The 22,683-nt window shown below is 56.7% G+C and overlaps 1 protein-coding gene across 1 annotated transcript; it reads left to right on the top strand.

The window, feature by feature from the left end:
* The first annotated feature begins 5,370 nt into the window (after nucleotides 1-5,370).
* Nucleotides 5,371-21,702, top strand: FADS3 (fatty acid desaturase 3). Its single transcript, XM_007462163.1, has 12 exons — nucleotides 5,371-5,739; nucleotides 15,652-15,762; nucleotides 16,255-16,452; nucleotides 16,849-16,950; nucleotides 17,084-17,206; nucleotides 17,471-17,531; nucleotides 18,091-18,167; nucleotides 18,671-18,768; nucleotides 19,138-19,234; nucleotides 19,371-19,450; nucleotides 19,635-19,760; nucleotides 21,394-21,702. The coding sequence occupies exons 1-12, from the start codon at nucleotides 5,533-5,535 to the stop codon at nucleotides 21,443-21,445; spliced, it is 1,332 nt and encodes a 443-aa protein (XP_007462225.1). The 5' UTR covers nucleotides 5,371-5,532; the 3' UTR covers nucleotides 21,446-21,702.
* Nucleotides 21,703-22,683: the final 981 nt, after the last annotated feature.

Consider the following 22,683-nt stretch of genomic DNA (forward strand, 5'->3'; position numbering starts at 1 on the left):
TACTCTCAACCACTGCACCACCAGCACTATTTTATCTTGCAAATCTGAAACTGTGTACCCATTAAACAAATCCCCTCCCCCATCCCTGGCCACCACCATTCTATAACTACTTTAGAGATCTTATATAAGTGAAATCATGCAGTATTTGTCTTTTTATGACTGGCTTATTTTATTTAGCATAATGTCCTCAAGGTTCATCTGTGTTGTAGCCTGAGACAGGATTTCCTTCCTTTTTAACGCTGAATAATATTGCATTGTATTCATAGACCACATTTTGTTTATCCACCCTCTGCTGATGGACATTTGGGTTGCTTCTGCCTCTTGGCTATTGTGAATAATGCTGCTATGAACATGGAAACACAGATATCTGTTTGAGACACTGCTTTCACTTCTTTTGGCTACTTAGAGGTGGGATTGCTGGATGGTATAGTAGTTCTTTTTAAAAATATTTATTTGTGGCTGCATTGGGTCTTCGTTGCTCCACGCGGGCTTTTCTCTAGTTGCAGTGAGCGGTGGCTACTCTTCGTTGCGGTGTGCGGGCTTCTCATTGCGGTGGCTTCTCTTGTTGTGGAGCACAGGCTCTAGGCGTGCGGGCTTCAGTAGTTGTGGCATGTGGGCTCAGTAGTTGTGGCTCGCGGGCTCTAGAGCGCAGGCTTAGTAGTTGTGGCGCACAGGCTTAGTTGCTCCGTGGCATGTGGGATCTTCCCTGACCAGGGCTCGAACCCGTCTCCCCTGCATTGGCAGGCGGATTCTTAACCACTGCACCAGCAGGGAAGCCCCCATATAGTAGTTCTATTTTGAATTTTCTGAGGAAACTTCATACTGTCTTCCATAGCAGATGCACCATTTTACAATGCCACCAATAGTGTATAAGGGTTCCAATATCCTTGCCAGCAGTTGTTTCACTGGTGTGTTTTGATAATAGCCATCCTAATGGCTGTGTGATATCTTATCGTTTTTTTTAATTGACGTATAGTTGAATTCCAATGTTTTGTTAATTACTGCTGTACAGCAGTGACTCATTTATACATACATACACATTCTTGTTCATATTCTTTTCTATTATGGTTTATCACAGGATATTGAAAATATTCAACAGTTCTCTGTGCTATACAGTAGGACCTTCTCCTACTGTTGTTTATGCATTCTATATATACCAGTTTGCATCTACTAACCCCATACTTTTCCACTCCTACCCTCTCCCACCCCTCGGCAACCACCAATCTATTCTCTATGTCCCTGACTTTGTTTCTGTTTTGTAGGTAGGTTCATTTGTGTCATATTTTAGATTCCACATATAAGTGATGTCATCTGGTATTTGTCTTTGTCTTTCTTACTTCACTTAGCATGATAATTGCAAGTTGCATCCATGTTGCTGCAAATGGCAGTATTTCGTTCTTTTTTATGGCTGAGTAATATTCCATTGTGTATATATATATATATATATATATATATACCACATCTTCTTTATCCATTCATTTGCCAATGGACATTTAGGTTGTTTCCATGTCTTGGCTATTGTGAATAGTGCTGCTATGAACATAGGGGTGCATGTATCTGGTTTTTTTTCTTTTGTATAAAACACAGTCCCTACCATTTATTTATTTTTATAAATTTACTTATTTTATTTTATTTATTTTTGGCTGCTTTGGGTCTTTGTTGCTGCATGCGGGCTTTCTCTAGTTGCGGCGAGCGGGGGCTACTCTTCGTTGTGGTACACGGGCTTCTTATTGCAGTGGCTTCCCTTGTTGCAGAGCACAGGCTCTAGGCACATGGGCTTCAGTAGTTGTGGCTTGCGAGCTCTAGAGCACAGGGTCAGTAGTTGTGGCGCACAGGCTTCGTTGCTCCACTGCATTTGGGATCTTCCCGGACCAGGGATCAAACCTGTGTCCCCTGCATTGGCAGGCGGATTCTTAACCACTGCATCACCAGGGAAGTCCCACATGTATCTTTTTAAATTATAGTTTTGTCTGGATATATGCCCAGGAGTGGGATTGCTGGATCATATGGTAATTCTATTTTTAGTTTTCTTTGGAATCTCCATCCTGTTTTCCACAGTGGCTGCACCAACTTACATTCCCACCAACAGTGTATGGGTGTTCCCTTTTCTCCACACCCTCTCCAGCATTTGTTATTTGTAGACTTTTTTTTTTGTAGACTTTTTAATGATGGCCATTGTGACTGTTGTGAGGTGGTACCTCATTGTAGGTTTTTTTTTTTTTTTTTTTGTGGTATGTGGGCCTCTCACTGTTGTGGCCTCTCCCGTTGCGGAGCACAGGCCCCGGACGCGCAGGCTCAGCGGCCATGGCTCACGGGCCCAGCCGCTCCACAGCATGTGGGATCTTCCCGGACTGGGGCACGAACCCGTGTCCCCTGCATCAGCAGGTGGACTCTCAACCACTGCGCCACCAGGGAAGCCCTCATTGTAGTTTTTTGTTTTGTTTTGTTTTTTTAATTAATTAATTTAGTTTTGGCTGTGTTGGGTCTTCGTTGCTGTGCGCAGGCTTTCTCTAGTTGCGGCGAGTGGGGGGCTACTCTTCCTTGCGGTGCACAGACTTCTCATTGCGGTGGCTTCTCTTGTTGTGGAGCACGGGCTCTAGGCGCACGGGCCTCAGTAGTTGCGGCATGTGGGCTCAGTAGTTGTGGCTCGGGGGCTCTAGAGCACAGGCTCAGTAGTTGTGGCGCACAGGCTTAGTTGCTCCATGGCATGTGGGATCCTCCCAGACCAGGGCTCGAACCCGGGTCCCCTGCATGGACAGGCGGATTCTTAACCACTGTGCCACCGGGGAAGCCCCCTTCACTGTAGTTTTGATTTGCATTTCTCTGAGATTAGAGATGTTGAGCATCTTTTCATATGCCCATTGGCCATTTGTACACAGCCTCTTTTTTTTTTACTATGGGGTATTCTAAGGAGCTCTACTGTTCTATCGTAGTGATGCCTCCAGGGAGACTCTTTCATGGCTGCTAGGGCTCTTGAATAATGAATAATAACTCTTCACTGAGTAGTTGTGTCTAGGGCCTAATAACCAAGCTCGAAAAGTGGTGAGCTTTAACTCAAAGCCAAATCGCAAAGCTCTGACTTGGGTCCGCTTTGCGTGTCTGCTGGAGAACAAACGCCTGGGCTTTGTGACTGTTCTTTCTGGTAGGCCCAGAGTTTTTCGGAAATTTGCCCGACTGGGCCACCGTCGCCCCTATGCGGCCTACACAAACATAATTTGACCCCAGGACAGTGGCTGATTGCACCGTAGGGGTGTGGAGACTTCAGCGTATCCAAGAGGCTGTGTTAGCAGCTCGTGGAGAAGCCCAGCAGGGGCTGGGACAGGGGCTCTCTTCAAACCTCATGTGCCCCCCCAAAAAAATGCTCCAGCTGGCCAGACCCTCCCTGGCCTTTTGGGTACTTCCCCCTCCCCCTGCCTAAACCCAAAGCCCTGACAGTGGCCCCTTGGCAGCTCAGGAATGTCAAGTAGTCCCTCTCTCTTTCCAAGTAGCCTGAGGGGCCTCGCTGCCCTGATGGGGGTTTGGAGACAATGGAATCCCTAGTTTCCCCAGGGCCCCTGACTCCAGGAAAGTTGCCAGCCCCACTGGTTTGAAGCCCAGAGAGGCTATGGAAGTCCCTAAGGCCTGCAGAGAAATGTGGGAAGCTGCTGGTTGGGCTCTGGGGAGGAGACATAGTTTGGGCTTTTAGCCACTCAACTCCAGGTGGCAGGAGGGTTCAGCCATCTCTCTCCCCGTGCTGAGATGAAGTAACTGGAGGCAATGGCCTGGCCCTGAGCCCTGTCCTTGCTTTACCTCCAAGGGGATCCTGTGAGGGCCTTCATCTGCCTCATCTCTCTGGGGGCCGCTGGGGCAGGTGGAGGCTCTAACCCACTCAATTCCCCACTACCTCCCATGAGCTGACACCAGGCTGGGGCCCAGGGAACAGGTCAGGTGTCAGCAACCGACCACTGACGGCTGCTGAAGACAGGGTGAGGGCCACGCCTCCTCCATCCTTGTGCCCATGTGTGAACGTGGTGGGGGCAGGGGCATCAGCCGTCACCTCCAGCCTTAGCTGCCAACCACATTCCTCTATCCCCACACATGCTCAGGGAAGGGGTTCGAGGATGCCTCAGTGGAGAGGGCTCAGGCCGCCCATGGCTGTGCTGGCGACAAGGCCTTACTGGTTGTCCTGGCAACCGAATGCAGGTGCTTCTGGTACCAAGGAGAACCCACACGACCCCTCAAGCCCTTCTTTGGATCCTGCCCAACCTGTCCCACAAACATTAGTGACAATGATTTCCTACAAAGTGTTAAACGAAAATAAAATTTTAGCACATCAGAGAACTGTGCTTAGGGTTCTCAAAGTGTGTTCCCCAAACCAGGACATCCGCATCACCACATCAGCATCACCTGGGAACTTGTTAAAACACAATTCTCTGCCCCCAAAGCAGACCTGCTGAGTCCCACTCCGAGGATGAGCCCAGCAGTCAGTGTCTTGACAGGCCCTCTGATGATTCTGACGTGCACTCAAGTTTGACACTTCCTGCCCTGTAGCATAACCTTAGCCTGATTTCATTCGGTGTTAGTTGTGAATTCTTAACTTTTAGGAACACGTACCTTTGTCTCAAAAAAACTACAAAGTGTAGGGGAGCAACCTACACTCTCAGAAGGAATTTAAGTAAAAAATAGGCAAGGGTACCGTACCGAGCAAGCCAGCCAGCAGAGCAACCACATCCGGTGAATGACAGCACCCCACTCCCCACTCTGGCGCCCCTGCTCCCCTTCTGCCTCAATGGCCATCCCGAGGCATCACGGACCCTGCAGCTCCAAAGGCAGGAAGCCCACCGACTTCCATAGATGGTCCGGGGCAGGGGCGGGGGGAGGGCGGTCAGGCCAGTAACCTCAGCCCCGATAGAGGGGCCTCGCTGAGCCGATTCCGGGGACCCATGGTTTGAGAGCTGTTTATGGTCACCCCTAGGTAGTGTCCCCACCTCTGAGCGCTCAGGGTTTAACGTTCTAGGAGGCGCAGCGGGAAGCCCATTCTTCGCAGACTCTTGTTCTGGGCCCCACTGGGCGCGGACCAGACCCTCGAGGGCGCGGCGGACGCCGGCTGTGGGCTTTCCGTCCCTCCCGCCCCGCCCCCGCCCTGCCGAGCGCAAGCCCGGCTGCGGACGGTGCCCCCCGCAGGCCAGGGTGTTGTGGCCGCGGAGCCTCGCGGGCGGGGCGCGCCAGCCTCGACACGGCCCTCCCCGCCAGCCCCGCCAGAGAGCGGCGCAGCCAATGGGGGCCAAGGCGCTGCGCCGGGATTGGGGCGGGTACGGGGCGGCGGCAGGGGCCGGGGTGCGGGGAGGGCGAGGCGAGCGCTGTCAGCGCGATTATAAGGGAGTGAAAAGTTGCCGGCAGACAGCCCGGCGCACGCTCGTACGGCGGCCGCAGCGGCAGGGCGGGGCCGCGGAGCAGCGGGTGGCGGCGGAGGAGGTCTTTGAACGCGGCCTCGCTCCTCAAGCGGTCTCGTTCGGCGAGGTCCCGGCTTCGCGAGGACTTTTGCACGCAGCCATGGGCGGCGTCGGGGAGCCCGGAGGGGGACCTGCGCAGCTGGGGGCGACGCTGCCCACCTTTCGCTGGGAGCAGATCCGCCCGCACAACCTGCCAGGCGACAAGTGGCTGGTCATCGAGCGTCGCGTCTACGACATCAGCCGCTGGGCACAGCGGCACCCGGGGGGCAGCCGCCTCATCGGCCACCACGGCGCCGAGGACGCCACGGTAAGGCCGCCCACCGCTGGCGGGGTAGAGCCCAGCGCTCGCTGGGGCCTGCTCGTGGGCACCGTGCCCTGCTCCACCGGCGGGGCCTTAGCATCCTTTCTACTCTCGCTGACCTTTGACCTCCCGGCGGGGGACCCAGAATTGGGATGTACTAGCCGGGGCCTGATGTGGAGTAAGGAGACCACCACATCAGCATGGAGGACCCATACACCCGGCAGTGGACCAGGGCTGGGCTGGAGCAGATCTGTGCGGGAGGAAGGGGCTCTCAGAGGTGGGTGTGTCATGGCAGAAAGCACTGGCCCTTGGTGAGGGGGCTCCCTGATGCTCTGAGGTTCCTCCTCTCAGTGCTGGCTCTCCCAGACCAGGCTCTTCATGCTGAACGCTTGCTGGATGCCAGAGGTAGGGCGGGCTCCCCAGGGGCTGGCAAGGATGTGCCATCAGAGGCTGGAGGCTGGGCAGCAAAACTTGAGTGAGGCCTAGAGGTCTGTGGCTCTCCCAAGAGCTGCTGTAAATGGCTCTGAGGAGCCGTGACTCACCTCTCCTGGGCTAACAGCTGCATGGGGCAGAATTTTGCTAGTCAGGCTAGGTGGGCCTCTTTGGGAAGCACATTCACCCCAGAAACAGGCTGGCCCCTGTGGACCCCAGCTTCCCCTTTCCAGCCATGTTCAGACATGTTTTGGTCAAGGAGGAATGTGGCCTGTCCAGTGGGATCATCTGGCAGAGCAGCGTCAGGATGAGACTCCTCACCAGCCCCTTTTCCCACAGTCCCCATCTGGACAATAGGACTTGGGGCCGCGACACTCTGTCCTGGACCATCCAAAATTCTAGGCTGGTCACGCTGGGTACCAGGAAGGTCTTCAAGATTCCAGGGGATAAATCCCTAACTGGCGGAACTTTAGATAACAAAAGCGATTGTGTCCCATCGCAGGAGGGTCAGTGCCCCTGTTGCCAGAAATATCTGCTCTCTGCCCACTGCCTTCTCCCATGGCTTGCGCAAGCTTCCTGGGACTCTTTTAGGGGGAAAAGTGTCTCTTCCTCACTCCCCCAGGAAGCTGAGAGGTTAGGGTCAGAAACCTCCTGAAACTCTAGAAACTGACCGAGAAAGCCTGGTGGGTAGTGCTGAGCGGCCTGGCAGTGGCCACGGAGTTGGAGCTGACTGTGGGCCAGGGAGTGTGTGACCGTGTTAGGCCTGTACACGTGCGAACGAGGCATGTGTGTGTGTGCGTGGTTATACATGTGTGTGTTGCTGCCAGGGCGTGGGGGGCATGAGGTGCCACAGCCCCTCCCCCCTCAGCCTGGCTGAGCCCTGGCCACCCCTCCAGGATGCTGGGGGTGGCTACTCTGGCCTTTTTTCAACCTCTGATCTGTCGGACGGGATGGAGGCTGGCAAGAGGAAGACGATGGAGAATATTTACGAATCGTTTTTTCCTGCTTGGTGCCCAGGTCTGTGCTGGGGGCCCTCCCGTGTGGGAAGCCCATTTAGCTCTAGACCCTGAGACCCCCCCGCCCGTGACAGTTTTCTCACTGATTCATCACCAGTAAGGTCTGTTTTCCCATTTCCATTAAAACACTCTGTCCGTTCCCTGGGGCCAGGTCCCGGCTCTGCCATTGGAGGCTCTGAGGGACCAGGAGCCAGGCATGTCACTCCTCTGAACCTCAGTTTCCTCATCTGTAAAGTGGGGAGAGCTGGGCCAGACAGTGAGCCGGCTGAGGGCGGGACTGTGCCTTCTCAACTCTGTGGTCCCAGAGCTGCTATGTAGTTGTTCCTGGTCAGTGTATGTTGCCAGCTGATAAGTGTGAGTGTGCCCTGCAGACTATAGAGTGCAGTGGATAGCCATGGCATAGCCACCTCTTTGCTGGGTGACCTTGTCTGGTTCATTCATGGCTGTAACTGGACATGATGTTAGGCCATCTCTTAGCTTCCCCGAGGCCCCAAACACTGGGCTGGAGTTGCCAGAAATGCCTGGTCTGTTCAGGCCAAAGGGGCTGTGAGGAGGCTGGGGTTGGGGGACCCCAGTCTTTGTCTGTGGTGGGCCCACAGGGCAGAGCAGGGATCAGATCACCCCAGTGCCCTGTGTGGTCCAGCCCAGACCCCAGGCACGCCATCCCCGGCCCTGGAACACAGGTGGGGGTGGGGCAGCCATCTTGCCGGGCTCTGTTCCCGCAGCCACCTTTTAGCAGCCCCTGCTGCCCATCAGCTGTTCTCCTGTTCACGCCACAAAAGCCTTCCTGCCAGGAAATGCCCAGAGTTCCTGCGCTGTGAAGTCAGTCTGTGGCCATCCTGGGATACAAAGCCGGGTACCCTGGGGAGAGTGCTCTGGGCCTTGGGCCAGGTTTGTCAAAGAGTCATAGGCGGCCTGAGACTAGTGGAGCCAGCCATGGAGGGGTGAGGCCCAGCCGCTGCTGGTCATGGGTTTACCAGGGCTGGGTGCCGAGCACCTACTATGTGCCAGGCTCCGAGTTCAGTGCTTGATTTATAGATACTCCCTCTTTGAATCCTCACGATACCTCTATGGGACAGGTGCTCTTACTGCTATTTCCGTTTTAAAGATGAGAAAACAGACTCAGAGAGGCAAAGTGACTTGAAATTAAATGATGGGTCTGGGATTTGAATCCACAGCCCATGCTCTTAACCACCTGCTTCACTGCCACTTAGCTGTTTATTTCATTCATTCATTCATTCTTCAATGATCAAATCATTAAATCCAACAGCAGATATGCAACGAGCATATCCTACGTGCCAAACCCTGTTCTAACCTCTGAAGATACAGCTGTGAACAAAAAAATGTGCTAGGAGGGACTTCCCTGGGAGTCCAGTGGTTAGGACTCCGCTTTTCCGCTGCAGGGGGGCACGGGTTTGATCCCTGGTCGGGGAACTAAGAATCCACATGCTGCGCCAAAAAAAAAAAAGTCTGCTAGGAGGATGTTCCTTGGCAGAGGGACCAGCTAGGGCAAAGGCTTAGAGGTGGGACTGTACTCCGTGCATTTAAGGAACAGCAAGGCTATCAGCTATCAGCGTGGCTGGAGCACAGCAGTGAGGAGAAGGGCAGGCAGTGTGGTCCAGAGGTAGCAGGGGAAGCAGGACTTTTGTTTTATTCTAAGGGGAGCTTGAAGGGCAGAGCAGGGAAGCCAGGGGAATTTGATATACATTTAAACAGATCCCTAATGAGGAGCGGGAAGGCAGAGCCTCCTAGGAGAAGGGGGAGGCATTAAGAGAAGAGATGGTGGGGACCTGCCCTCCCCAGGGGAGGCCACTTGGAAGAGGTGGCCATTCACCTGGGCCCTGGCGTGCAGGTATGTCCAGGGCAGGGGGCAGGTGATGCTGTGGGCTCAGGCACACCAACAGGAACCATTAGGATTTAGCTCAGTGTGGTCTTGAGAAAACAGACTTCAGAGGTAGTCCTAGCGTTAGCCCATTTTGCAGATGAGGAGACTGAGGTTGAATATGGGTGATTTGAAGGGACCTTCTTGGAACCCTCAAAGGGCAGGGCCTTTGTCCTTGGGCTTGGAGGGTGGGGTTTGTATCTGGGAGTTGGGGGGGGCAGGCCTGGGCAGATCTGAGGCTCTGGAGCGAGGGTGGGGCCGGAGACAGGGGCTGGCCAGGAGCTCAGACAACCTGGCTCCAGAGCCGAGGAAGCCGTACTCTGCTTCCGCTTACCATGCCAGCTGCCTTGAAAGCTGCCTAAGGGCCACTCCCCATGACGTGTGACCTCTCTGGGCTGTGTGGATGTTTTCTGCAATGTCCCCACCCACCCAGGCCCCTGGTGGGGCAAGAGGGGGATGGCAGTGCCCTGGGGGAGGCGTCGGATCGTATGGTGCTGGGCAGGAACTTGGGGAGCGGGGGTGGGGATGCTAGTATCCTAAGCACGCTGGCAGTCCCTCTGCATTTCCTCCCAAGGATGCCCAAGTGGCAGCCATGGGTTTCTCAGGAAACAGCAGCAGGAAAGAGCCAGAGCTCAGTGGTGGAGAGAGGACCCGGGGCCAGAGCGCCTGGCCACTTCAGGCCACCGCTGGGTCAGTGACACCTGTGAGGCCAAGGGTGCTGGATGGAGGAACCCCCACCACCACCACCACCACACCTGTCACCAGGGACACCAGGGGTGCTGGGGGGACAGGGGCAACTTCCTGAGGACATCCGTCCTTGAGCTGGGCTCTGCTGCTCCAGCGGGAGTTGATGCTCATGTTCAGGGCTGTGTGCCCTTTGGCCTCAGTTTCCTCATCTATAAAATGGGGATACTGATAGTGCCTCCCCGTTGGCCTCCTGTGAGGAGACCCAGGGAGAGGATGGGAAGGAGCATCTGACCTGGGCGTGAGATCCTGCTTTATCTTCCCACCCAGGAGAGGGAGGGAGGGAGGGAGGGAGGGAGGAAGAAATTCCTGGGTGTGTCCACTCCCCTGAGGTTAAGAGGAGCAGACCCAGACCACCTGAGCCCCTAGCAGCCCTGCTTCCTTCCCTGCTCTACCCCCTTCCTGATCTGGAACATTCCAGATTCTTTGGAGAAGTGACCAGAAATGGTCCCCGCCCCTACCTTACCTCTGGGGTGGAAGGAGGCTGCCAGCCCCTCCTGTTTCCTAGCCTCAGGCTGGCCAGGACGTGACCAGCAGGGCGCACCTCCACCCTCCTGCCTCAGGCCTGCGGGCCTGAATCTCACTGGACGCCAGGCCCCTTCTAAGTGCTCTGCCTGCACTGACTCAATCCTCCCAGCAGCTCCACGAGATGGGTATTTGTGGTTCCTGATTTACTGGCAAAATATAGGATGGAGAGGGGGTGCGACCTTGTCTGTGGCTCTAGGGCTCAGCTCCTAAGTGGCGGCTCAGATTCCATCCCCTGCAGGCTGGCTCCTGAGTCTCCCCACTCCCACCCTTAACCAGCTGCTACCTGGAGTTCAAGGCGGGGGTGGGGGCAGGGCAGGAGCCACTCTGAGGCTTCCAGGGACTGAAGCAAGGCTGGGTGGGAGCTCCGTCCTGGGAGAGCAGGGACTTCACAGAAGATAGACCTGGATTCGAATCCCAGCTCTGCCACTACAAACTCTGACCTGGGCAGGCCAGAGCCTCTGTTCCCTCACGGGCAAAATGGTTCAGACACCTGACTTGTGAGCTCCTTGCCCACTTATGCACATCTGCCATCCTGCCTCTGCTCTGTGCAGGGCTCTGAGGCCACCGCTGTGAACAAGGGCCTGTCCCTGCCAACCGCAGCTTATGTTTAGAGACATCGTTTTAATTCTAAAAGTTTCACCCAACTCTGTTCCAAGAACTAGTGAGAGGCCTCAATTGCCACCCCCTTGGGGGAGGGTCACAAAGTTTGCACCTATGCCCCTGGGAGGACGTTTCCAGGCACATCAGGGGTGGGGCCTCCTGCAGTACACTGAAACTTGGTCAGTGCAGCCCCAGAAACACCAGGACCACCATCCTGAGCTCCACAGCCCAGTCTACGAGCAGCCAGATCCTTGGCTACTCGGGATGGTAACCAGCCTCATGATGAGGGCCCCTTCCCTCCACCTAGGAGAGCCACTGCCTCCCCTCCGACCAGGAGTGGCCACCCTGGGGTACTGCCGAGTGGCCACAAGCACAGTTTTACAGTCAGACCAAGTTCTGGTCCAACCTCCATCAAATGGAGCTGTGTGACCTTGGGTAAGTGGCTCAACCTCTCTGAGTCTTCTGCCCAGCTCCTGAATCCTTAGGCAGAGGCCAAAGAGGACTGAGTCACATGGCCCAAGCCAATGTTCCAGAAAAAGCTGTTTGCTGAGGTTTTGGTCTGCGGCCAGCGACCCACCTTGTTGGTACTCAGACTGCAAGAAGCGCAGGCTCAGCAGTGCCCACCCAGCCCCAGGAACCCGAGCTGCTATCCGAGGACCTGGCACGGCCCCGCGCTTTCCCACCCACCAGCTGAAGGCTTGTCCACCAACTCTGGGATGTCCCTGCCCGGACCTGAGGGCGCTCACACCTTCCCTCCTCAGTGCAAAGGACATGCCTGGCTGAGGGTCCCTCGGGCAAGCCTGGCTCTGTCCTCCCTCAGGGCATTTCCAGGCCTGGCTTGGGTGAATCAGGACCAAGGGAAAGGATTTGGGGAGGGAGAGCTGCTCCCACAGCTCCTCAGCATGGCCCTGGAGCATCTGAGGTCTGCCGGGCGCTGGGGTGGCCCCAGAACAGACACAGAGGTCGTGAGAGAGCGGGGCTGGGAGAGAGGAAAGCCTGGGGCCGTAGCCACAGTACACACATCTGTTCTGTGAGTTTGTGTGTGTGCCAGGCTGTGTCTGTTCTTGTGGTCTTGCCTGTGCGCGTATTCCCAAGCGTGTCTGGGAGCCTTAGTGGGTCGGTGGTGGTGTCTGCACGTGTGGAGGCGCATCCTTAAGGCACTGCACTTCCGTGACACGTGTGCACCTCTGGTGTCACACTCTTTGTGAGCATGCCGTGTGCCTCTGTGTGCATTTGGGCTCTGTGTGCCACCAGGGGGGTTTCAAAGAAAACGAGAGGTAATCAGAGTCAACGCTCGCTCAGCCTTAAAAAGGAAGGAAATTATGACATGCTACACGTGGATGAACCTTGAAGACATTATGCTAAGTGACAAGTCAGTCACAAAAGGACAAATACCGTACGATTCCTCTTCTACGAGTCAATTCTTCTCTTTTCGGCCGCACCTCGAAGCAGGTGGGATCTTAGTTCCCTGACCAGGGGTGGAACCCGTGCCCGCTGCAGTGGAAACGCAGAGTCTTAACCACTGGACCGCCAGGGCAGTTTCTGTGAGTCAATTCTGTAGAGACAGAAAGCAGCATGGTGGTTTCCAGAGGCCGGGGGGGGGGGGGGGGGGGAGGATGAACTGGGAGATTGAGATTGACATGTATACACTAATATGTATAAAATAGACAACTAATAAGAACCTGCTATATAAATAAATAAATAAAATTCAAAACAATTTAAAGAAAGAAAAACTGCTCTGATTCCGAGTTCTGCACAGCCCCTGACACTGTCCCAATGCACTTTTATGAAACTACACACAGACATCTCACAAAAACTTCCCAAATCCAAGGAGCTAAGAAAAACACCCCTGGCAGCCTTCCCCCACTTTATAATGAAACTGTTCTTTTAGCAAAAAATTCACAACCAAGAAAAATTCTGCCAAATAAGGTGGGTATTTATTTGGGAGACTGTCTTTGCTGATTTCCAAGACCTTGGAACTTAGCTTTCTCTCGTTACTGTTGTTTTCTACCCGTTTTACAGTCTTCTACATAAGTCTATATAGTATGTGGGTGAATCAACTTTAAGCTATCAGAGGCAAAACCAATTTGATGTCCTTTATGAGTATGCAGATTCAAATATTTATTCAAATATTTGCTGATCCAGGAGGATTTCTTTGGGAAGCTTGGGGAGAATAGCTAATGGCATACTGAAGGCAGATGCCAGAAGCCATCGTAATGCAAGAGTCAACAGTTCAGAGTGATGGCGTTGGTGCCAGTCACTGAATTTGGCCATTTGTAACAAAGAAGGTACATATTGTTTTATACTTATGATGCCTTGGTAGTATATTAAATGTTAAAGGGGAAGTTTATTTCCAGAAAGAAAGAAGCAGGGGAGCGGACACAATGTCTGAGCTAGGGTGGGGACAGAGTTTCAATTGGGGAAGATGAAAAAGTTTTGGAGATGGATGGCGGTGATGGTTGCCCAACAGTGTGAGTACACTTAATGCCACTGAACTGGACACTTCAAAACGGTGACGATGGTCAATTTTATGTGTGTTTGACTATAATTAAAAAGAAAAAAACCTTAACGCTCTATAGTCCAGAGCCCGAAAGGCCCTGGGGGCGCGCCCCTTTGATTTTCCCCCTGGATTTGCCTAGTTCCAGGCAGGAGAACAGACTCGCTCAAGGTCACAGTAAGCGGGGTCAACCAAGCACAAGAGCAGTCTTCCTCTTAGCTCCCCAGCCAGTGTCACTCCTGCGGCTCCCCAGAAGGCCAGCGCCCAGGGCAGCTTCCTGTGAGGCCAGCCTCCCCTCCCCCACCCCCTCAGGGGTGCTGCCCCTCCATCAAGGCTCTAACCTCGTGAGGTGAGGTCTGTACCTATACAACCCCTTCCCCTATTATGAGCTCCAGGGAGGGGCCTCAAGTCAGCCTTCCCAAGGGCCTCGGTTATCCCAGAAGCTACATTCTCTGAGCCCCCAGTTCCTCAGACTGCCCTGGGCCAGTAAGAGAGCAGGCAGCAAGAAAGGGGACCCCTTGGGTGAATCTTGCAGGGGTGGCCTTTAGGTGGGAGGTGGAGGGGCCTGAGGTGTTTCTGTCCCCGGGGATGGGACGGTGTGGGATGTCCTGAAGTGAGTACAGGGGCCCTGCTGTTTTAACACCCACCAGGCACTGCTAGGCTCATTAGCAGCCAGCAGTCACCTTCCCCGGCCCAAGGGGACCCACCACGACTCCGGGCACTGCCTCCACGGTTCAGGCTGCTGGCCAGCTGGGGGTTGGCGCGCTCAGAGAGAGCTTCTGAACGTGCAAAGATAAAAATTGGTTGAAGAGCTATGAACAAAAATGAGTGACACCAGGGCTAGATCAGGAAGACTGAGTGAGTCCCAAGCGTGAAGTTCAAGTTTACTCACACTTCAGAACTGCCCGGTCCTAGAAGTGGGGGTCACTTCCTGACTGGTCCCTTTCCACAGCCCTTTATCTTTCCTGGGGTTGCTCTCTTCCTCCAACCCCTTCTCCTGCTTTGCACCCTGCCCCCATGACAGAGAATCACAGGAATGTTAGATTGTTTATTTAACTTACTGTTTAAAAAACTTATATTTTCCACTCCTGCTTTTAAAATCAAGTGAGTTTAACTGTTTGAGCATCTTCGGGCTGTGTGGTCCTCGACTGATTTTTTTTCTCCCGGTGGCCCAGTGGTCGTCAGTTAACAAGTTTCCTCACCCACATTTTACCCACTGTTTGTGTTTGTGAAAACTGATTAATCTGTTTGTGACCCAGTAGAAAAGCATATGATTTCAAGAAAGCTTTCCAGTGATCTTTTTGGAAAAGTCAAACCCTTTCAGGAAAGGAATCAGAGTCTTCCAGGGAGAACTTTCTGTAAATCCTGATTTATTTTTTTTAATTAATTAATTAATTTATTTATTTTTGGCTGCGTTGGGTCTTCGTTGCTGCACCCAGGCTTTCTCTAGTTGCAGCGAGTGGGGGCTACTCTTCATTGCGGTGCGCGGGCTTCTCATTGCGGTGGCTTCTCTTGTTTCGGAGCACAGGCTCTAGGCGTGCGGGCTTCAGTAGTTGTGGCTCACGGGCTCTAGAGCGCAGGCTCAGTAGTTGTGGCACACGGGCTTAGTTGCTCCATGGCACGTGGGATCTTCCCGGACCAGGGCTCGAACCTGTGTCCCCTGCATTGGCAGGCGGGTTCTTAACCACTGTGCCACCAGGGAAGTCCCAATCCAGACTTTTAAAAAATATATATATTTATTTATTTATCATCGTGGCTGCACCGAGTCTTAGTTGCAGCACGTGAGCTCTTAGTTGCGCCATGCATGTGGGATCTAGTTCCTCCAACCAGGGATCGATCCCGGGCCCCCTGCATTGGGAGCACAGAGTCTTACCCACTGGACCACCAGGGAAGTCCCCTGTAAATCCAGATTTTAAAATACCCGACCAAATTTGGGGAAGGGCCCCATGGTGGCGTGAAACAGCTGTAGCCTGGCAGGCGAGGGATGTCTGTTGGGGCACCCAGGGAGGGCTCACAGGCAAGGCTGACCCATGTGGTCCTATTTCTGTGACTGCTGAAAAACCAGCGGACTGCCTGCCTGCCTGCCTGCCTGCCTGTCTGCCTGTCTGCCTGCCTGCTCTGCCCTTCCATCAACAGCCCTTCCACTTTGTCTCTGCCTGCTGCCTCTGGGTGCTACTCCAGCGGTCTGTCTGTCCGCCTGACTGTCTGCTCTCCTTCAGGACGCCTTCCACGCCTTCCACCAGGACCTCAATTTTGTGCGCAAGTTCCTGCAGCCCTTGCTGATTGGAGAGCTGGCCCCGGAGGAGCCCAGCCAGGATGGACCCCAGAATGTGAGCAGGGCCCTGGTGGAGGCTAAGCCCCCAGTGGGGGGCTGGAGGGGATGGAAGGCATTGCCAGTAGCAGCTTCATTCGAATTATCCCAAGGGGCCCTGGGGCCAAGGCTGGGTCTGCCATCCCTTCCTGGGCAGACAGTTGTAGGCAGAGCTGTAGGGACACCCGCACCAGCGTTTGCTGGGGGACCCCAGGCAAGCCCCTTCCCTGCTCTGGGCCCTGCATCCCCATCTATGATGAGGATTTCGATGAGCTGCCCTCTCGGGGTTTTCCCTGCTTCTCAGGTACCCCACACCCTTTGGGTGGCGGAGGAGCCTTTGCCGCCTGCCAGCAACCCAGCTCACACCCCAGGCTGGGCACTCTCGTCCCTCTGTCCCCTTCGGCCACAGACCCACTGGGCCTGACGCTGGGAGGAGTGGCTGTTGGGCGGTTCCGGGGACGCCTGGGGCCTCCCTCGCTTCCTCGGCTGAGCAGCCGTGCCACTGTGGCAGGCGCAGCTGATCGACGACTTCCGAGCCCTGCGCCGGGCGGTCGAGGACATGAAGCTGTTTGAGGCCAAGCCTACCTTCTTCGCTTTCCTGCTGGGCCACATCCTGGCCATGGAGGTGCTCGCCTGGCTCATCATCTACCTCCTCGGCCCCGGCTGGGTGCCCAGCACCCTGGCCGCCCTCATCCTGGCCGTCTCCCAGGTGACCCCCAGCACTATCTTGCAGCCACCTAAACTGACCAACAGACACAGGGCCTGGCACACATGGACGCTCGGGACATATTTGCTGAATGAATGAATGAAGGAATGACCAGTCCCATAAGTGTGTATCTGTGGGTCAAGCTGCAGTTTAAATATGCGAAGGAAGCTCTTTCCTTAATAAGCCCAGAGGGAGCCCACGGCTGGGAGCGGGACGGCTGCCGCCTACAGCTCCATGACAGACCCGCAGCCCCTGGACCCCCCGAGGAAACTGGACTACTAGGGTCTAGAGTGGAGTGCCAGCTTTGGGGGTGCCCTGCGAGCCGGGAGGGCTGGCCGGGGCCCAGGGCTGGGCCCCAGGAGGCTCCCTGCCTCAGCTCCTGACCCTGCGTCTCCGCAGGCCCAGAGCTGGTGTCTGCAGCACGACCTGGGCCACACCTCCATCTTCAGGAAGTCCCGGTGGAACCACGTGGCCCAGCAGTTTGTGATGGGGCAGCTGAAGGTGAGGCTGGGGGCGGGTGGTGGGCAGCCAGGGGCTTGGTGGGGGGGGCCGCCCTGGGTCTGCGCAAGTGCGCGGTTGCCATGGAGAGGGGGGCGCGGCATGGCCCCACTCCTGAGAGCCCCCTCCCCTGCAGGGCTTCTCTGCCCACTGGTGGAACTTCCGCCACTTCCAGCACCACGCCAAGCCCAACATCTTCCACAAGGACCCGGATGTGACCGTGGCACCCATCTTCCTTCTGGGGGAGTCGTCTGTCGAGGTGCCCGGGGGACACGCTCGGGCTGGGCCTGCAGCAGAGGGGAACTGGTAGTCCCTGAACCCCCTGCTGTGGCCCAGCCCCTGGCCCAGCCCCCCGACTGTAGCTCCAGGCTGAGCCCCTGCTCTGGGGGTACCCCTTCCCCCTTTCCCAGTTGGCTAGAGTCCAAAGTTGCCTTGGCCCCTGGGCCCCAGCCGGCCCCCTGACCCTGCCCGGGACAAGGAGGGCCTGAGAGCCGCCCTCCGCAACGGCTGCCTGTCCCCACAGTACGGCAAGAAGAAGCGTAGATACTTACCCTACAACCACCAGCACCTGTACTTTTTCCTGAGTGAGTGTCCGCTTGTCCCCCTGGGGGTGGGAGCCATGCCGGGGCCCGCACGGTCCACCTGACGCTTCCAGCCCCCTCAGCACGGCACCTCCAGGTCTCTCCCGGCCTCTCTCTGGTTGCCCTAGCCTGCAGCCCATGCCGACTTCCATCGCCAGGCTTTTGCCCCAGCCCTTCCCTCTGCCTGGGGTACCTTCTGGCAGAAGGGAGCAACCACAGCCTTGCCTGGAGCTCTCAGAGTTCCTTCCTACCCTCACCTCATGGCGAGAGCCAGAGCTCTAGGGCAGTCGTTGGGGCAACAAGGTGAGGATTAAAGGGCGCGGATGTATAAGGCTGGTGCCGACCTGCTGAAGAGGCACAGGAGGTGGCGGGGCGAGGACCGGCCTGGAGAGGCTCAGACACGGAGGGAATGAGTGAGGACCAGGCCTTGTGGGTGATGCGGGCTCATCCCAGCAGGAAGGGACCAGCACCAAGTGCCGCTGGCCTTCCTGGAGGAGCAGAGTCCCGCCCCCAGCCCTGTGCCCCACCCCACCCCTGAGCCCTCTCATGCCCCTCCTTGCAGTCGGCCCACCACTGCTCACCCTGGTGAACTTCGAGGTGGAAAACTTGGCGTACATGCTGGTGTGCATGCAGTGGACGGTGAGTGGGGGCCCTACCCGGGTCCCCTGGGTGTACAGCTGTGGTGGCAGGAGGTGGGGCGTCAGGGGGCAGCCCCTCTCAACCAACGCAAACAGGCGTGCCAGTGATGGAGCGGTAGGCGTGTGCACCTGCGCAGGGGGAGTGAGTGTGTGCCTGTGTGTGGTTGCCGGGGGAGAGCGGGCGTATGCACAGGGCGTGCTGTGGGTCTCTCACGGTGGGGTGTCCTCCCTGGGGCTAGGGATCCACTGGGCCCCCTCTGCCAGGCAGTTGTCTTCCCGGGCAAGGCTTCCCTCAGCCCACACCCCTGCACAGCACCTTCACCTCCATGGTCAGCCCCCTGAGGCTGGCAGGGCAAGGATCCCATCCACTTACTTGGCTGAGACACCCAGGCCCAGAGAGGGGCGGTGACGTGCCTGCCCAGGCACATCAAGCCAAAGGTGGATGACCCAGCGCCCCTTCCCGGCCGCCTCGAGGCCTCCGCCCTCCTCCCCACTCCTCTGCAGGACTTGCTCTGGGCCGCCAGCTTCTATGCCCGCTTCCTCCTGTCCTACGCTCCCTTCTACGGTGTTCCCGGGGCGCTGCTCCTCTTTGTGGCTGTCAGGTATGGCCAGGTTTGGCATGGCGGGGTGTGGGGAGCTCACACACAGGCGGCAGGGGCCCCTGACCTCAGCCCTCCATGTCCCCATCTGCAGAATGGGGACAGTACTGTCTCCCTGGGTTGTCAAGTGGCAAGATCCTGGGGGTGGCAGGCCTCAGGGAAGCGGCCTGGCTCACGAGCGGCCCCGGGGGTGTCCCCCGTCTCGAGTAGGGCAACTCTGGGTTCAGCCTGGCAATGGCCCCCGCACCACTCAGCTGCTTTAAACACTAGTGGGGAGGGGTTGCTGCAATCCCGTAGTACAGATGGGGAAGCTGAAGCCCAGGTCTGAGTGGTCAGCTGGACACGGGGTAGCGCCTGAGCCTCCCCTCACAGGGTCCTGGAGAGCCACTGGTTCGTGTGGATCACACAGATGAACCACATTCCCAAGGAGATTGGCCACGAGAAGCACCGGGACTGGGCCAGCTCTCAGGTGGGCAGCAGAGGCGGGGTCCATCCTGGGGGTGGGGGTGGGGTCCCAGTGGAGAGGCATGGGGGCGCTGATGGGGCTGCCACAGGGTCGGGCTCCGTGCCAGCCCCCTCATGTGTGCCCCGCCCGCTCCTGGCAGCTGGCAGCCACCTGCAACGTGGAGCCCTCTGTCTTCCTTGACTGGTTCAGCGGACACCTCAACTTCCAGATTGAGCACCAGTGAGCACAGGCCCCGGGGGCCCACGGGGGTGGGAGGGAGGCCTGAGCCTCTCTGTCCAGTCTTCCCCCAGGGAGGCCGAGACGTGAGCCCTGGATTTCCTGGAGGGCCCGGGAGAGGTGGTGAGCGGGGCCCAGGGGGTGATGGGTGGGTGGGGGTGCCAGCACACGTTCTCCCCGCCCCCAGCCTCTTCCCCACGATGCCGAGGCACAACTACCGCAGGGTGGCCCCGCTGGTCAAGGCCCTGTGCGCCAAGCACGGCCTCAGCTACGAGGTGAAGCCCTTCCTCACCGCCCTGGTGGACATCATCGGGTAAGGGTTCTTTGCTCACGGTAGCTCCCTGGGGGCCCCCGCCCACCCTCGGCCTGGTCAGCCCCGTCCTGAGCACCCACGTGGCTCTCTGAGCTCGTGGGCTCCTCTGTAGCAGCTGGCATCCAAGGCCTTTCCGATCAGCCTTTCTGCCCTCAGCCCGTGACCTCCCTTCCCAGCGTCCGCCCCCGTGGCCAGGGTTTAGGGAGCACCTACCATAGGCCCAGGCCCTGTCCTTGGTGCTACACATACGTCAGTGAGCAAAACAGGCTGACATCCCTTTCTTCCTGGAGCTGACATCTGAGCAGAGGAAACAGAAGAAGGGCAGTTAAAATAAGTAAATTACAGCAAACGTGAGAAGGGGAGAAGTGCTTCGGCAAAAAAACAAAACAAAACCACAAAACCTGAGGGTGGGGGCAGGAGAGGGACTGGGTGGTGCAGGCAGGGTTGCAATTTTTAGTGGGGTGGCACGGTGGGTGGTATTAAGAAGGCAATGTGTGAGCAAGACAGGGAGGAGGGGAGAGGGCTGGCCATGGAGACATCTAGGGGAAGCAGATTTGGGGCAAGGGAATAGCCGTGCAAAGGCCCTGAGGCAGGAGTGTGCTAGGTGTGTGGGAGAGTTGCTGAGTGGAGGGGGGCACAATTTTGGAAAGATGCTCTGACTGTGAGAATGTACTGATGGGGCAGAAAGAGCAGAGTGGGGGTTCCTGCAGCTGTCCAGGGATGACATGGCTTGGCCCTGACGGTAGCCTTGGCAGTGGGGAACAGAGGCCGGATCCTCAGCCAGAGCTCTTCCACCTCTGTGCCTTAGCACATGCTGTTCCCTTTACTTGGATGCCCTTCCTTCTATACTGGTGTTGGAACACCTACTTTTCCTTTTTTTTTTTTTTGAAATTAATTAGTTAATTTTTGGCTGTGTTGGGTCTTTGTTGCCGCGCGTGGGCTTCCTCTAGTCGCAGTGAGCGGGGGCTACTCTTCGTTGCAGTGCGCGGGCTTCTCACTGTGGTAGTTGTGGCTCGCGGGCTCTAGAGCGCCGGCTCAGTAGTTGTGGCACACTGGCTTAGTTGCTCGCGGCACGTGGGATCTTCCTGGACCAGGGCTCGAACCCGTGTCCCCTGCACTGGCAGGCAGATTCTTAACCACTGAGCCACCAGTCCTGCCTACTTTTTCATGGCCCTTCCCAGCCCAGTCCTTGGGGCCCCTGCCACTTGGCGTGGCCCCTTTAGGGCACCTGGCACAGGGTTTCCTAGCAAGTTCTTGACGTTTCTGGTTCCTCTGCCTGATGTCAGGCTCCTGGTGGGCAGATTCCAAGCCTTACAGATCTCTGGGTCGCGGGGCTCAGCAGGAGGAAGCAACAGAGAGAGCTGGGTGAAGGAGAGACAGGCCCACCCTGGTTCCTGCCTGGACTTGGCCTTGGCTGCCCCCGTCCCGACTCAAGGTCTAGGTCCCGCTCCAGTTAACGAGCGTGTAGCCTCCTCTCCCAGTCCTCCCCTCCAGCCCCACCCAGCTGCCTGCCCCAGGGGACAGGGACTCACAGGGGAATGGGGACATCTCTACTCACATTCATCATCGTGGGAGGAGGGGGTTGATATTTGCACTTGAGTCCCTTACCTCTTCCTGCCCCCCCACCTCCCAGGTCCCTGAAGAAGTCTGGCAACATGTGGCTGGAAGCCTACCTCCACCAGTGAAAGCAGCGCCACCCAGCCACCCAGCCAGGCTCCACCACCTGCCCCCACCTTGCCCTGCCTCAGCCTGAGGACCCTGCCCGCCGTCCTGGGCCCCCTTCCCGCCTGCTTCACGACCCTCAGGCCATGGCTGTAGACCCCACGGGACCAGGGCTGGGGGCATGGTATATAAAGCCACACGGTGAGCATGGCATGTTTTCCTAGCGCAAAAATTTAGGGAAAAAGGTTATTTTTATATAAAAACAAACCCAGATATATTATGGAGTAGAGTATTGAATTTGCATGAATTTTGGAGCTGGAGTTCAGATCCTTGGGCCATCAGGGTCTTGGTGGGGCGAGGGGGTGGTGGTGGATGGTGGCTTTCCGAGTTCCACTCCGCTCTGGGTCAGGGAGCTGGCATCTGCCTTGGGCTCAGATCACCTGAGCGCCTGGTCCCTTGCTGTTCTTCACCCACTCACCAGCAACCTTGGCAGATCACGCTGGGCCCACCTCACTTTACTCCTTTGCACAGTGGGACAGGGGCTGGCGGCAGACGGGGGCTCAGGGCTGAGCACCATGTCTGCAGGCGCCCCCGGGGGGGCACAGGAGGCACCCCTGTCCTGGATCTGCACTGGCTTCTTGCAGCCTCAGCCTCAGCGCTGAGGGGCCTCAGAGGACCACGGGCAGTGGGTCCAACCCACACTTGGCATCACACCTGTGGAGGTGCAGCTGACCATGCTCAGTGGCCTCAGGACGTGATCCCGGATCCCCCCAGTGCCTGCCCGGGGCCAGGTGCTTGCCTGCAGTGAACCATTCAGGCGGGACCCCTGGGAAGGGGCTGTTTCCGTCCCTAGAGTCTGAGAGCACAGCGCTGTCCTTCACTAATAAGCCTTGGGCTCCTCATCTGGAAGATGGGTGTGGTTGGCCTGGGCCTGTGGTGTTTGGACACTTCTGGGGAGGGATTTGAGTTGCCTCTTGGGGCTTCCTGGAGGTGGGAAGAAGGGCTTCCTCCGCTCCCAGTACACACACACTTCGACAGCTCCAAGCTGAGCAGAAGATTTCATTTGAAGAAATGTCAGCAGCTTAAAAAAAAAAAAAAAAATTGAAATGCTGAGCTAGAATTTCTCTGAGGGACTTTCCGGAGTGGGAGGCGGCATCTCCCCACCAGCTGCAGGATTGCTCCCCACTCTGTCTGGGCTGCCATGGCCCCAGGACTGGGGTTCCCTGCAGGAGGTGGAAGACGTGCAGGTACCGCAATTCTT

This window comes from Lipotes vexillifer, unplaced genomic scaffold, assembly GCF_000442215.2.
Source record: "Lipotes vexillifer unplaced genomic scaffold, Lipotes_vexillifer_v1.1 scaffold1129, whole genome shotgun sequence".
Classification (NCBI taxonomy): domain Eukaryota; kingdom Metazoa; phylum Chordata; class Mammalia; order Artiodactyla; family Lipotidae; genus Lipotes; species Lipotes vexillifer.

What these genes read in the sequence shown, in the direction of transcription:
- FADS3 (XM_007462163.1), top strand. Translation starts at nt 5,533, where the DNA reads ATGGGCGGCGTCGGGGAGCCCGGAGGGGGACCTGCGCAGCTGGGGGCG. An exon ending in ACGGCGCCGAGGACGCCACG is followed by an intron (nt 5,740 to 15,651) that starts GTAAGGCCGCCC and finishes GCTCTCCTTCAG; the next exon opens with GACGCCTTCCACGCCTTCCA. An exon ending in TGGGGGAGTCGTCTGTCGAG is followed by an intron (nt 17,207 to 17,470) that starts GTGCCCGGGGGA and finishes CTGTCCCCACAG; the next exon opens with TACGGCAAGAAGAAGCGTAG.